At 36.9% G+C, this 16,426-nt stretch overlaps 1 protein-coding gene across 5 annotated transcripts in view; it reads right to left on the bottom strand.

The window, feature by feature from the left end:
* ggt1b (gamma-glutamyltransferase 1b) overlaps positions 1-15,369 on the bottom strand; it is a 22,611-nt gene extending 7,242 nt beyond the window's left edge. Inside the window, exons 1-10 of one of the 5 annotated variants that reach the window (XM_087791192.1) lie at positions 15,304-15,369; positions 10,442-12,828; positions 10,247-10,316; positions 9,155-9,325; positions 7,377-7,507; positions 6,125-6,214; positions 5,853-6,045; positions 5,603-5,763; positions 4,050-4,199; positions 1,044-1,180 (exon numbers count right to left, since the gene is read on the bottom strand). In XM_087791192.1, coding sequence (XP_087647318.1) covers positions 1,044-1,180; positions 4,050-4,199; positions 5,603-5,763; positions 5,853-6,045; positions 6,125-6,214; positions 7,377-7,507; positions 9,155-9,315 — 1,023 coding nt within the window. In that variant the 5' untranslated portion in view covers positions 9,316-9,325; positions 10,247-10,316; positions 10,442-12,828; positions 15,304-15,369. Of the gene's footprint in view, positions 1-1,043; positions 1,181-4,049; positions 4,200-5,602; positions 5,764-5,852; positions 6,046-6,124; positions 6,215-7,376; positions 7,508-9,154; positions 9,326-10,246; positions 12,829-15,303 lie in introns of all 5 variants that reach the window. The other 4 variants (XM_087791189.1, XM_087791190.1, XM_087791191.1 and 1 more) reach the window with 4 other exon arrangements.
* Between the last annotated feature and the right edge of the window lie 1,057 nt (positions 15,370-16,426).

Below are 16,426 nucleotides of genomic sequence, written 5' to 3'. Positions count from 1 at the left end.
ATGTCATTTCTTTACTCTCCTCCTTTTATGATTGTTAAACATTGTTTTTAATTTTATACATTATTAAAGTTGTTTGTAATTTCCAATATTTAGGATAATGGATACATATTACACATTTCCTTCAGATGTCCTTTGTGTAGTGAGTAATTCTTTATTTATAGTCTTTTAAAATATGTTCTTATTGTAATATATTGCTCATTTGTTTAGTTTAAAAGCAAGATGGTTCATCCATTTTATCTTTTACCATAATGTGCTTGCTTTAAAAATATTAATTTAAATACACTGGTTAAATAAAAAAAATAAAAAAGCATGCAATCACTTACAGTACAGACCAAAGGTTTGGACAAACACTTTCATTCTATATGTTTTCTTTATTCTCACTATTTAGATTGTATCACTGAAGGCATAAATTACATGTGAAGTTATTACTTTTATGGTGATAATTATTATTATGTATAATTATATACTCAAAAAATACATTTGAAAAAACATGTCTTATAGTGTAGTTTCTTTAAAGTGGCCACCTTTTTCTAATCACTGCTTTTCAGACGTTTTGTTTTTTCTTGACGAATTCAAGAGGTTTTCACCTGACGTGGTTTTCACCTCACAGTTGTGTATTTCTTTTTAATGGAGTCGCTCCATCAGTTGTGTTGTTGAAACACAGCCGACAGCATTATCGGACGAACGTTGGAATTCATATTATGACAAGAACAAATCAAATAAATGAAGAGAAAAGTGTGACCATCGTTACTTTAAGAAATAAAGGTCGGCGAGACTGGAAAGTTTCAAAAACTTTAAGTGAGCCTGTTGTTTTTAGCCTGTTTTTCTATTTATCAATAGAAAATAATGAATGAAAATATTAGGATCATGTTGTGAAAACAGTATTTAAAGGTTTTAAACTAAACTTAAAATAGAATTCATGTAAACATTATTTGCCAGAGCAAGGAAAACAATGCAAGCGAAAAAATACGAATCTTTATGGTTTAATATATAGAAATAGAATTGAGTGACAGGTTTAACGCTATAACACTTTTTTCTCCTACCTCTGTGATGTTGAGATAAGCCGGATCTCCAAGCATCGTTCTCTTGGCGTACGCGAATCGAAAGGCCTCCACGACGCGATGGTACGTCAAGATCTTGTTCTCGGTGCTCGACACACTCTCAGGGTTGAACTTATAGCCTGAGAAAAAAAAACAACAACATCTTTAGCTCAGTATTTACATGTGTCACACAAGCCACTGATCATTTCAGGTCATTCTGCTGCTGAAACCAAACTTGTTTGTTGGAGGTCTCAAAGCCCGCGGGACTGCTGACATTAACCTCGAGGTGAACATCTCGAACGCGGGAATGTGGAAGTCATAGTGACATCGTGCTCGATGGGTTTCAGCTGCCAAGTCAGGAGTCACGGATAAATCAGTAGAATTTAACTTTTGCGGAAGCCGAAGAACAAGAATCCTGGAACTGTGTCCAATTACAGACGGATGGAGCAGATTAGAATGTGAGGCGGCGAGCGAGTGGATGACCAGCGGCAGCAGGAGGCGGCGTTTAGAATGAGTTGCCTCAGAAAGAAGTTTCAAATTGTATCCTCGGAGACGGAAGCTGTGGCTTAACAGACGCCGAGTTCCACTTCCATCTCCCTGAAGCTCCAGTAAATGAGTGCAGCGACAAAAGTGGTAACAGGTGTCGCCGACTAGAGGAGTTCAACTTGATGTAAGAGAGGAAACCAAATCCTTTCATTAGTGGTGGAACAAAAAAGTACCTTCGCATATATTGTGGAAGAAAATGTTTTTTTTAAGATTATTTTGGTTTCTCTAACAAAGAGTACAATTCTATAAACGTTACTTATTCTCCTCACATGTATTTTTAATATGAATATTTAATGAATTAAAAGAGGCACTTTTGCTCTTCTGAATAAACTTTGTATCACATCTCCTCCAAATTGGATCCAATTTGAACCATTCGAACTCAATTTGGCTCGTTACCAAAATGAAAATATGTTCTAGCTTTCTTTTATCTCTTCAACTCTTTTTTCTATTCCTCTTTTTCTACAGTTTTTTCCCCCCCATTCACTTAAATGATATAACTCTTCAACTAATGTTTCAACTCCTTCCACTTTGATCTTCAGGTACATTCATCTACTCAAACCTAGAAACTTCATTCAACTTGAAAAAACTTTTGTCTACTTACTACAACTAATACAACTAATTCTACTACTGTTTATACTACTTATACTTGTAATTTTACTACTAATTCCACTTGTACTTTTACTACTAATTATACTTCTACTTCTACTACTGCTTTTACTAATTGTATTTCTACTTCTTCTTCTTCTAGGTACTACTACTTCTTCTACCTATTATACTTCTACTACTACATCTACTTCTACTACTACTTCTACTACTACTTCTACTACTAATTCTACTACTTGTTTTACTAGGTACAACTACTTATACTACTTATTCCACTTCTACTACCAATTCTACTACTTGTTTCACTTGGTACTACTAATTCTACTACTTCTGATACTACTTCTACATCTACTTCTTCTACTTCTACTACTAATTCTTAATCTTCTACTTGTATTACTTATTCTACTCATACAACTATTTCTACAGCTACTTCTACCCCTACTAATAATTATTCTACTACTTCTACTAATTCTACGTTTTTCTTCTTCTCAAGCTTTTTCCCTTTGTTTCAAGGTTTTCGCGTCACTCTATCTTCAATATGCCATAATTTTAACTGATTCCACAAACTTTTACCTTGATTACAAATTCAATACTTTCTGTAATAATTTCACTTTATAGATTCAGTAGATTCAGCATTCACACTGCATTTTCTCCCGGAAATGCACATTTTCTAGTTATTACTTGTGAGCGAGCAAGCTAGCTATTACTATCATTGTTCCATAAAACATTAATTCCCATTTTTATTTTGGATTTTGTCACCAAAATAAATAGAAATGTGTTGTGTATTTACATTTTAACTGTAAATACACAACATGAACATACATTAATAAGCACTAAAATCAGATGTAGTTCTTCTTCTAGTACTTTTTTTATAAAACTCTTCAACAAAGTTTAAAATCACATATTTTGGTAGGTTCAAATCAATCTTGCTTTCATCGACAGCAACATTTGCTCAACAGTTGAACTCTAAAAGCTTTCTTGTCAATGTTCAACCTGGTGTCAGCATTTGTACCAACAACAAGCTAAATATTTACTTTATATTGTTCCTCTGATTTTTTTTAAGTGGTTTACTGGCCTGTGATAGCTGAGGAAGTTGTTTTTTCTGCACCACGTTGCTAAATTCGCCTGAGTTGCTTCCTCGTTTTAAACCAATGGATTTTGTGTTGAGTCTGCTTGAGCTAAAACCCTGGTGAGGGAATGTGTTTGTGTATAACTCAGGCACAGGATCATGTCTTTCCTTAAAACCACGACAAACTCTCTGAACCTTTTCAAAACAGATGTCCTCGCACTGCAGGGCGTACACACCTACAATGTTGTGTCGCTCAGATGAATATTTCACTCTTCACACTTCGGATAGCCATGAATAAGTCACTTATAATTGCAACTATCTTCTTGTTTAAAAAAAACGAAAAGGTGAAAAATAGCTTTAATTTTGTGTTGCATTTTCAGCGTCTCATAGAAGACAGATTGTTGTTGTCATCTTTCTTAATTACACACAGGATGGAAAATAGTGTTTTCTAACTCACCAGCTGCTCAACATTTCTATATCTGTCTAATGAAAAGTCCCACCTGTTACTTCTGGCCAGTATCGCTACAAAAAATAACATTTCTTTCTTCTCAATCAAGTTCAAAATGTACATGATTATTGTTCATAGCTCTATAATAAGCCTTTTTCTCAGACGGTAGATACTTATGAATTACAGGCCAATAATTCTTTCCTTTTTTCATTTTCAGAGAAGATTCTCTCAGCTTCAGATCAAGTCCGTGCTCAGAGGAGTCTTTTCTTTGACTGAGGCAGCTCATGTTAAAAGCTCTTTCTCTCCCACTCGAGGTGTTTTTGGACGTAACATCAAGGCTTACCATTCAAGATGTTTAATATCAGCGAGAGAACAGGGCCGCTAGCGGGGGCATTGGGAACAGCCATGTTGTACTCCCCCACATTCACCCTTATAGGATGCTCATCCAAGACGGGAACATAATCCTTCAGATCCTCCATTGTGATGATTCCGCCTGTGCAGGGATTGACAAACACTGTGAATGCTCACTTGGCGAGAATTGGAATAAAAACCAATCCTTCACGCCATTAAAATTAGAAGCGTGAACGAAAAGTAGATTTTAGAATATAGTTCACGTATGTGACGTTGAGAGTCGGAGAAATTGAATCTTCGGACAAAAGATGTGACACATGATAGAATATGTTGCTTATAGATTTGATTTCTGATAACCTTAATATTACATTTGCAGTAAAAGAAAAACTAGCAAACTTTTCTTTTAATTTGTTTTTTCATTCAGGTGTTAACCTATATCAGTGTTATCCAAAGTTCTCTTTTATTTTTCAAGGCCCGAAATGCGCACTTCTGCATTTGCACTTAATATCTTGAGTGCACAAGTGCGTCCCAATGAGCAGTGTGCGAAAATGTAGTGCGCAGTGAGCACTCAATTGGCGCACTAAAATGGCCAGAAATCTAGAATACTTTCCACCCTTAACGGCCGCCATCTTAGTGACATAGATGATGCTAAATGGAAGCTATGACACCAACTATGGGTCTTCGGAGCAGATACCGTTGTAAGTGTCTCAAGAAAACACTCATTCTACCACAAAACAACACAATAACAGTAATAATAAAAATGAAACACAACTTAATAACTTGTTTCATTGGCGTCAAGTGTCGAGTCATTTACAGTAAGTGTGTAGCGGCTGTGTTTGATTTGAGACAGTTCTACCAAGTCCAAGTTTGAGCACTGCGCAAGTAAGTGCACTCTCTTACAGTGTACTGTAAAGCAGTGCACTTAGAGAAGTGCGCGATTTAAGATACAGCACTTGATCTATACTAGAGCCTGACAGGTGTTGCCCTTTAACTGTGGCCCTCATGTACGATAGGAAATATTACAAAACAAATGTACTAATAATTTATATAACTATTTTTCTACTATTTTCGACTTTGAATACATTTTCCAACATATTAAGGCTAAACTTTTCATTCTCTTTTCCTTTTAACTTGCTGCCCTTCACACCAATCACAGTATTTAATCTAAGTTTTCAATATACATTGTACAATTGTAAATAAACATTGTACAATATATATATTGTACAATTCTGAGTTCGAGGGCAGGAGTGGAGTAAAAGTATCATGATGTTCTGTTCTATGTTAGTCTTTGTATCCTTTGTCTTTGTTATTTTTCTTTGATCCATGTTCTTTATCTTTATCTTTAGACTTAGATTTTTCATCTTGTTCTTTCTCTTTATTTCTCTTTGTTCTATTTTATTTTGATTTATTTTTATGAAAAATTGCTGTATTTGCTGTGGCTAATTGGAAAAAAAACAATTAGATCAATAAAGTTCTACCTAACCTAACCTAACCTACATATATATGTAATCATTTCAAGATTTTGTACGAGCTCAACAAGATTACCTGCTGCTTGAATATCAGCCACAAGGTTCTCAGCTAGTTGTCCTTCATAGAAGGCGTTGGGACCTTCGTCTGCGATTCTCTTGTACGTTTCTGCGAGCTTCTCATATCTTAAGGTATCGTTTTCTTTGAGAACGTCACCATTTTTCCCGCAGAACACCTCACTGAAATGATGGGAACAATTGTTATTGGAGTTAATGCTCGATTCCCCTCAATTAAACATCCACGACACTTTACTTCTAAGGTGTCTCACCACAAGGCATAATCATTGACGATGATGGCTCGATGTCGGTTCAAGGCTGTGGCGAGGGCGCGACCCAACGGAAACCCTTTCTCTGCAAGTTCAATACTCGGCTGGAACAGTTCCCTCCAAGGCAGCTTCCCATGTCGTTTGTGTGCCATCTCGTAGCCTCGGATCTCCCCGGGGACGGCGATGGACAACCCTCCTGGAGCGCGATTCATCATTCCATGGATTATTTCCATGGAGTTGTGGGTCACAATGGATGATGTTTTATGGTTGGTTACCTCTCTGAGATGCCTGAGTGCTGTTGCCGAACATGTTCTCGGTCGCGTTTCGAGGTGCCGTCTCCCGAGCATCGATGGTCTCCACTTTACCTGTTGGTATCACACGTGAGCAGGTAGAAACGGAAATGTGAAGGTGGACATATCTGTCTGTGAAGTGGGGTTTTCATAAAAAAAAAGTAATACAGAAGTTGACCTTATCTATCCCCCACTCGTCTCAAATACAGACGAAGAATTCCAAATACAGTACATCCAGTAGGTACATCAGATACTCTTCTGTATCAGTATCCTATCAGTGGATCACAATGTTTTTTCCTTGTCTCCCTGTTAGCACAATTCTAGGTATAACCATAAAGTTTACTGCAACTAAAACATGAGTTCTACGCACTACAGCATTGAACCCCAACCTTTTTCGAACCGCAGACCGGTTCAATGTTCATGTTAAATTTACAGACCGACCTTTAGATATAAACGCTGAAAATAAAATAGCATGAACAGCAAAACACTAATGTTAAGTGAATGAAAAACATATCTCATCATAATGCTGAATCAGCAGATGTAAGTGTACATCATTTTCACTAGTTACCAGGTTTAAACTTGATTGAAACCAGCATCTTGACATGTCAGGAGTTACAGACTAATGTTACTTCAGAGAAAATATGATCTTTTTTCACAGGAAAAAAAGGCCTTATGGACCAGTAGGGGTCCCCGGACAAGTACACTAGTACTACATCAAACTGAAGGCAATTTTTAAATTTTAAATAACACCAATAAATCGTGATCTAATCAAATAATTTCCAGCTTTCAAACAAGAATCAAGGTTCGTCACACAAGGTGATAACACTGTTGTGTTATCAGTTTTATCTTGCCCTTTAAAGTATATACTTTATTGAGTATTGTTTTGATTGTTTAAGCGCTTTGTGACCCTGGTCTGGAAAAGCGCTATACAAATAAAAATTACTTACTTACTTACTTACTTACTACCTATATCTATGAATGGGATTGATGGGATTTTCTTTCCTCGTAACCACTGATCTAGATCAAGTAAGTTACACCTGTCATCGTTATGTCCCGTCAAAACCATGAACCTCATCGGTCGTCCATCTCATCTTCTCTGTACCTCTGTCGCTAATAGTCATACAGAAGTAGAATTTATCTAGTAATATAATGTCAAAGTTTCTATGTGCCCTACTTGTGTCAATTTCTGACTCAAATCCTTAACATTTTTTGCCTCCTAAATGTTCTCCACACAAACCTGTTTTTGCGTCATAGATGATGAGGAAAAGGCCTCCACCGATGCCCATGCTGTGAGCGTTCATCAGTCCCACACACAGCAGAGACGCTATAGAAGCGTCAACAGCTGAACCTCCTTTTTTCAGCATATCTCTGGTATGATAAAAACAGGGGGAAGAGAGATTAACATAAAGTGGTCTGTGTGTACAAATAGATAATGTTGTCTATTCACGGATTATGACGTGTGAAACAAGATAAACTGGAGGGGCTGAGACGTACAGTACCAATGACATGACAACCTCCGTGAGTGTGTTCGGTCATTTTAAAAAAAAGTGATGTCCTAACAGGAATTCCTAACCACAATATGAGTTTTTAAGTTTTTCTGAATCGTCAGAACTACAGGTATGAAAACCATTTTAAATGACCACAAGGGAATAAAGAATCCTGAATCCAGAAATTTAGAATATCACCAAAATTTAAACGGTTAAATCATTGTTCCATTTTTAAATATAGATCTATAATTACATATCTATTAGAGGAAGATCGTTCCGAAGCTTATGAGCAACAGTCTGGAAGGATTTCTCTCCTCTGGTCCTGAACCGTGTGCGCGGAACCATCAGTAGATTCTGATCCACAGACCTCAGAGCCCAAGCTGGGGTGTAAGGCTGGATCAGATCAGTGATGTAAGGAGGAGCCTGACCATGAATAGATCTGAAAGTAAGAACCAGATTTTTTAAATTGATCCTGAAAGAAACTGGAAGCCAGTGAAGAGTTTTAAGGATCGAGAAATGTGAGTTCTTCTACTAAAGCAGGTCAGAATTCTTGCTGCAGAGTTTTGTATTAAATGCAAGCAAGACAGCTCCTTCTTAAGACATGAAAACAAACTGTTACAATAGTCAATTTTTTTTCTAAGTTTAGAGTTTTTCTCAGTTGAAGAAAGTTTCTGGTCAGTTTTCTGCAGTGTTGAACTAGAGACATGTCTTTATCAAATACAACAACCAGGTTTCTCGGGCTCAGTTTGACAGACTGGCCTTAGATACCCAAGTACTGACTCAACCCTGGAACCTTATCATCAGGAGCAATAACCAGAGTTTCAGTTTTGACATTTGACTCAGCAATTTTTTGATTTCTAGCAAAAAGCTGACTGAGCTGTTCAGCTTCTGGGGCTCAGTTGGATCAAATGAGCAGTAGAGCTGGATGTCATCAGCAAAAAATGTGGTAATAAACATCAGGAAATCTCTGAATGATTTTACCTAGAGAAATCAAGTACAGCAAAAATAATGAAGGACCCAAAACAGAACCTTGAGGGACTCCACACAACAGATCCTCTGATTCAGACCTTTTTTGATTAGCAGATACACTGACGAATAATTAAAGTCTAATGATTAACAGAAGAAAGTTACAAAAAAATAAAAAATAAATCTTTAGTTTTTCTTCATTTTAAAATAATGAGTTTTATTTTAAACATGTTAGCTTGGCAGCTAAAAACAAGTGGATTTACTACTTTATCAAACAAGCTGCGTATTGAAAATATCCAACGCTAGAAACACCAGCGTTCTTAAACATGTGACATTTGTTACATCAGAGGAGTCTGTGCATGTTGTTTGTGACTGATGTTTGCAGACATAAAAGGAAATGATTTACTAGGAAGAAGCTGTTTAAATCCACAATCAACAAGTTAAACGACAGCAGTTAAAACCCTTAGTTATAAATTACACTTATGAGTCACACTATTGCATCCAGAGATGCAACATGTGTGCGTTCATGTGCGTGTGTGTGTGTGTGTGTGTGTTGTCATACCTGCCCACATCCGAGCAGGGCCCAGCATCAGCCGCCACAGCCGCCTTAAAGTAGATTTCTGACGGCTTCCGTTTGCCTACGCCGAAGAAAACTCCCACAAAAGTAGCCACGGACGCCAACAGCAGAACTGCTAGTGCCACGAGTATCGTCTTCTTGACCATCCTTCAATCTCTGAGGAGGAACGCGGTAGAAAGACGTCAACTTCGATTCAGTAGAAACTAATTCCACATGTGTGTTGAACTATTCCAGTAAATAAACAACTTCAAGCTTATTTATTGTGTCTTTTAACTAAAATGTAGTCATTGATTTATTGAATAAAACGTTTTTCTGTTTAAAATGTAACGTAATGTGACTTCAGAGTTCAGAGTACAGCATTTTTTTTACTGTATTGATTAATGTAGTGTAGTTTTGTCCATTTATTGGCCGGACCAATGTCTGGAACAAATCAAATCTGAGTCCTTCCATTTTCTATTTGTTATTTATATCAATTATTTTAAAATATAATTCATACATGAATTCATTCAAATTTATTTCTTTCATATTTATTGAATTTTTTTTTTTTAAATGTAATTTTATTTAAATATATTTTTAATAATATATACAAAGCTGTATGATTGGTGAAACATTAGTTCACCTCGTGGTTAAACATGTGACAGTTGGCTCGGAGCTTTAAATAAATGAATGTTTAATGCTGGTGAGTCACTTTTAAAGATTACCGGAGCAGAGTTTGTAGTTATTAAGTATATTGCAAAACACTAACTGTCAGTTTTTATTTATGAATCAGATTTTTGTATTCATCTTAAAGTTTTTTCTTACAAATTATAAAGCTGTTGAATTAGAAATAAATGCAAATAAATTAGTATATAATCTTTATATCTTTATATCTTTAAACAATCATCTTAATATGTATATATATATATATATATATATATAAAATAATAATAATTTGGATTGCACTCCGGCAGAATGGCTGTTATGTTACAGACAAGTGTAATGATGTCATTCATAAAGCAACTATTTTGAAAGATAAAATAAATAGAAATAAAAATTCAATAATTTGCTTGTTCCTCTGACAAACGTAGATCATCTTACCTTCAATACTTGGCGACCTCCGTTCACTGGCGGCTGCAGCAGGTGATATGAAGTAGCCCTTTGAGGTTTGCTATATAACGATCACAAAATTTTGAACCTTTAACCCGAGCCACCATAAAAGACTTGACAGGAAAAAAAAAAGGACAAGGAAAAAAAATACAGAGTATTCAGCTTGTTATTAGAAGTATTTGCCACCTGCGTCTGAGATTCACAGGTCGGTCAAAAATGCCAGAGTAATTGCTGGACCCCTGAGTCTGAGGGGAACCAGGAGAACACTGGATGGTGTGTTTATCTGCGGCGACACTAGAGATAAAGATTAACCAGCCAAGGCTTCAATGTGTTGAAGGTTAATTTCAAATAGGTGACATATGACTCTAAGTAGTCGCCAAATGATTGAAAAGAGAGGCGTCCTTGTTTAACTTTGGAGGAAAGACTTAAAATGTGAAATACAAAGTGCCTTCTCACCACAATCATGAAGGCCTCCAGGGCTGCGGGATCACATCTGCCATGAGGGGACGAGAGCACAAACTGCAGGGGAACAGTGTGAGGGCTGGAGGAGAAGGGTCAGTTAAACAAGCAGTCTTGAAAAGAGGCCAGCGAGGACAGGGCAGAGCCTTAATGTTAGTGTCCCCCATGACGGACACACCAGCAGGTCGGACTGGAGTTTGGAATCAGTGTGAAAGTGAACTCAAGCCACTCCCACACGAATCCACCAATCAAACCAAGCATTAGACTAATACAGGGACGACAACTCACGTCCTGTAAGTCTGAGTGGTTCAAAGGATGGAATGTCTCGTCCAGATTAAAAGTCAGTCCGTGCCCGGAGGACACCGGGTCTCGACTCTGGGCCTCCTCAAGTTGCCAGGAACACCAGGGAGGCGTCAAGAGAATCCTGACCCGAAACTTGCCATCTCGTTCCATGAAAACTCATGATCACTTTGGACTATGGCAGACATTTTTTGACCTCATTCTAACTTTTCCTACTGACGATCAGACTTTAGTCTGATGCTTCCAGACGACAAGCTGTGAAATTGTCTGAGATCAAATAGTGTTTGGCGACACTTTATCTGAGATTTCTTGTGTTTATAATGTCATTATGTCTCCTAAACTGTTATCGACGAAGGTTGAGGATTTTTTCATAGCTTCAAACTTTGTTTTTATAAATAATAACAATCGAATTTAAAGTCATCTGTCTGCACTGTTGTCTTCATTATAAAGTCTGAACCTCCATCCTTCCCTTATTCACAAATACGACCTTAAATGAGCCCATTTAGTCGTAAATTACTCATACTTATTTCTAGTGTTGCAGATCCGACCGTCTTGAACTATTTTCCCATTTTAAGTTTCTGAATATTGCTGTCATACATATCTTGATGTTTTGTTTTAGTTTAGATTTAGTTATTAATTCGTATTTAAACACAAAAAAGCACAGAGTCAGCACATACCTCTGCCAAGGTTCTCATTTCACATGACTTCATAACAGACAGTATGAAGTTACTTCAATAAAACAACGTCTATTAAGCAAGAACCATTTAGACTCCTGGCAAAATATATAAACACACGTAACCTTGGAGTGCTTCTTCTTTTTTTTTACTCTATCTTTTCTTTCAAGAGTCTACTGACTCCTTTAAGAAACATCTTAAGACATTTTTATTTGTTCAGGCTTTTCCTTGATTTTCTGGAACTCCTGTTGTGTTATCAGTTTTATCTTGACCTGTAAAGTATATACTTTATTGAATAGTGTTTTGATTGTTTAAGCACTTTGTGACCCTGGTCTGGAAAAGCCATATACAAATAAAAATGACTTACTTACTTACTTACTTACTTATATCTATACTTGGTGTCGTAAAACAGCGTCAAATGAACAAGTTTTGTCAAGTCAAGGTAAGTTTAACCTGAGTTGCCCAAGACAACACCCATTTCTAACCAACCCTATAACCAGAACTATTTAGTTTGTGTCTTAATTTTGATTCAAAAATAATGAAATAATAAAAAAAACTAACTAACAATCACATTATCGCAAAACTAAACAATCAACAAAGTCACTTTGATAGACAACATTAAGTAATTTAAGCAAACATAAGAAAAAAGGTTACATTTTGTACAGAAAAAAAAGACATGGTTATGATAAGAAATCACATGTTCAGATATAAAAAAAAGAATTGAACACATACTGTACCTCATTCGTGAACGTCCTCAATATCTAGGATGCATCACAGTATATAACAGAGGGTGGGAGGAGAAGGAGTCAGTAAACTCCTCCCCGTACAGTTGACAGACGCATAGACACACCTCAGTTAATACACAACTTAACAAACATTGTGGTACAGAACTATTCTTTCGCCACACAATATCAAACTGTTCTAGAAAAAGCTACAGCACAAGAAATAAAGGAACATTTTGAATTTGTTAATGGGCGAGAATCGACCTTGTTGTCCTGCAATCCTGCACTAATGATTCACCTTGAGTTAAAGAGTGTGACAATGTTGCAAAGGCAAGACATAGGAGGGGGAGGCATGCAGCAGCACAGTGGGGAAGATCATGGTTTTCTTCTTCAACATTCAGCTCATCTCTTCCAGGATCTGTTGGGAGGGAGAGGAAATGATGAACAGTCAGTCATTACTTTCTATGAAAAACCAACCGGAAAAGACGCGATCATGTGACTTCCAGTGAGTGAGTCTTGGCATCGGCCCTTCTGTTATCTAACTGCCTCCATTAAAACAAGGTGATATAGGACATAAAACTATCCTACAGGCAATAATGTGGAGATTTATGCTACAGGTTTCCTTTGGAAACCTACAGAAGATCATCAGGCTGTTACTGCTTTTGATGGAATGATCTGATTTAAAAATGACTTGATCGGGAGACACATGAAGATGAGGTCACTGTGGACATTAGTTCGGAAAATGATAAATGAGATTTTATGAGCTAAATGAATGAAAGGTGTTTTTATTGTTTTTGCAACTGCTTATAAGAGTCAGAGAATCTTCTGTAAATGTCGTATCATGTGGCTCAACCGTCCTGTTTGGCTACGATAACAGGCTACAATGTTACACTGGTTTGTGACTGAATATCTTCGACATATCTACGTGAATATGAAATACAACGATCACGTCAAACAAGAGCACACTTTTGAAACAAGCCCTGCTGTCTTCACCTCCTTCAGAAGTGCGTGGGATTCGGCTGCTACTCTCACCGACAGGGACAGACTTCAGCAACAAGAAAAAAAAGGTGACTGTCCGCCCACTCCCACCCCTCCACAAACGCCCCATCGTCGTGCAGGTGAGATTGCAGCCGACCCCTCTCATCCGAGCACACAGTGCGAGCTGCTCCCCTCAGGCCAGTGGCTGACACCAGGAATGAGCAAAAAAAAAACCTCCCGCTTCCAAAATAGTTTCTGCTCGTGATCATTGCTTCGATCGCCCACCGAGACTCACTCCATGCAGGCAGCAAACATGATTCTACAAAGCTCGATGTCAGATTCCATCACACGAGGGGCCACGGCCGAAAAAGGATTTCTAGTTGTCGAAGAGTTAGACTGGATCTAATCAAATGAATGTGTTAAATTTAAGCAAAACAAAATGATCTAATGAGATACACAAACCTCCCATTTTCCTCCTTATAGAGGATTTCCCGGTTAACCAGTCAAAACAAAATGACAGTTAGTGCTTTATGATTAAGGTAAGGTAAGGTAAGGTAGAACTTTATTGATCCCTCAGGAGGTCTCTTTCGGGAAATTGTTTTTTTCCAAATCACAGCAAATACAGCAATTTTTCATAAAAAATAAATCAAAATAAAATAAGAACAAGAACAAAGAGAAATAAAGAGAAAGAACATGATGATACAATATAAGTCTAAAGATAAAGAACATAGATCAAAGATAAAATAACAAAGACAAAGGATACAAAGACTAACATAGAACAGAACATCCAGACACTTTCACTCCACTCCTGCCCCCGAACTCAGAATTGTACAATTTAATAGCCCTGAATTTAATAGGAATGAATGAGTCCTTGAGTCTGTTTGTTTTGCACCTGGGAAGGAGCATTCAAACAGTGGAACATAAAACAGCCAAAAAGAGAGACACAAATGGACATGAAGTGCTTAAAATTAAATCAAAAGTATTTTCTCTACTCTCAGACTTCAACAGGTGTAGCATGAAGCTAACTGTGTTGATGAAACATACTCACTTATAAGTAGACTGAGATTCCTTGAAGCACTTGTATGCAACACATGTATAAACGTTGTCGTGGGTCATATTCAGAGAGAATGTCATGAATCTTACACTTAAATAGTTTACAGGCTAAACAGGGAGTAAACATTTGTGCATCTTTTGTCCTCCTTATCTTCTCCCGTGTGACGGATACGTATAAAATCAACCCCAACTTTATCTAAAATAATGTGTAATGCAAGTTGTCGTACCCAGTAATGTTTTGGGGAATAGACTCCTGCTTTGGTAAATCCACCTAAAAGCATTGATAAGCTGGTAACAGAATATCTATGTAGTCTTGTATAAGGAGATCAACATTGGTGTGTTACATAAACAAGACGCAGCTGGTGTGGTCCACGAGTATTTACGAAATTTACAAAGTAAACCTTGTTCTCCAAAGAGATGCAATAAAACAACATATAATTAAACCATATTCGAAAAGTTAAAAAAAAATCAAATGAAGATCAAATAATGTGTTGATTGAAGTGAGTCTTAAATAGATATTGGACTCTATTGTACCATCAGTATGTGTCTGTTTGTACAAAACTCTCTTTTCATTGATATATTTACATTACAATTATATTACGAATGCTCCTTCCCAGGTGCAAAACAAATAGAGTCAAGGACTCATTCATTCCTCGGGCTATTAAATTGTCTCTCTTTGCGCTTGATCGATCTACTGACTCCTTCAAAAAACATCTTAAGACATTTTTATTTGTTCAGGCTTTTCCTTGATTTTATGGAACTCCTGTTGTGTTATCAGTTTTATCTTGACCTTTAGAGTATATACTTTATTGAATATTGTTTTGATTGTTTAAGGATAGATACAGAAATAAAAATTACTTACAGTTATGAGTTTGGGGGCAGGAGTGGAGTAAAAGTATCTGGATGTTCTGTTCTATGTTAATCTTTGTATCCTTTGTCTTTGTTATTTATTATTTTTCTTTGATCTATGTTATTTATCTTTATCTTTGGACTTAGAGTGTATCATCTTGTTCTTTCTCTTTATTTCTCTTTGTTCTTGTTCTTATTTTATTTTGATTATTTTTTATGAAAAATTCCTGTATTTGCTGTGGATAATTTGAAAAAAAAACAATTTCCCGAAGGGGACCTCCTGAGGAATCAATAAAGTTCTACCTAACCTAACCTTTCTACCTAACCTAACCTAGCCCCGCCCACTGAAAACATTTGGGTTTTTTTTGTCTGGAGTTGAAATCTTGTTAACCATAACCACGCCCACTCTGCTGTGATTGGTCAAACATCAAGGATTGTCACTGTTGGTCATCAATCCCAGAAGTCTCCACCTCCAAGAGACTGGTTGTATAAACAAAGTGGGATGTGATTACAGCCGGGTAAAGGAGGAGTGAAGACCACTATTACATCATAATGGACTCTGCTCTCGTAACCTCTCATTCGCCAGGATTTCAGACGGGGAAAATAATTCACACATTTTTTTGAAACGTTCAATTGTGGTCGAGTCTGGTGAGATGCCATGATTGATATTAGAGAACTTGCATGATCCCACACTATCTCTCCGAGGACTTTCTAATCCCTAAAATAAGCAGGTGACGTTAAAAAATGTTCTTTGTTTTGTGGTTGAAACTACATATTGTTCATCAGCGAGTTCTTGTCGTTCCTTCGCATCTCCCGATGTCTGACGGAGCTGAGCTGTTACACAAACGAAGCCAGTGGCCATTGACGGCTGATGGTGACGGAGCCAATACGTGTTAGAACAGAGATGAAATCATGAACAGGCATCCAATGTAGTTCAGGGGTAATACTACTGCGTAACACGTACAAATAATAGCTATTTTAAAAATGTAGTCAAATGGATCAGACACAAATAGCACAAGATACAAAGTTTAAAATTCAATAATTTCATACTCTTTGTGTGTCAACAGTATACCGGTGCTGTGTCTCAAATCGCATACTAGCGTACTCAAAGTCACTATTTTTAGTGCATAAGTGCA

Source organism: Callionymus lyra, chromosome 5 (genome assembly GCF_982586985.1).
Source record: "Callionymus lyra chromosome 5, fCalLyr1.hap1.1, whole genome shotgun sequence".
Taxonomy (NCBI): Eukaryota; Metazoa; Chordata; class Actinopteri; order Syngnathiformes; family Callionymidae; genus Callionymus; species Callionymus lyra.
The sequence above is the reverse complement of the archived record's forward strand: the minus strand, read 5'-3'. Positions and strand labels throughout refer to the sequence as shown.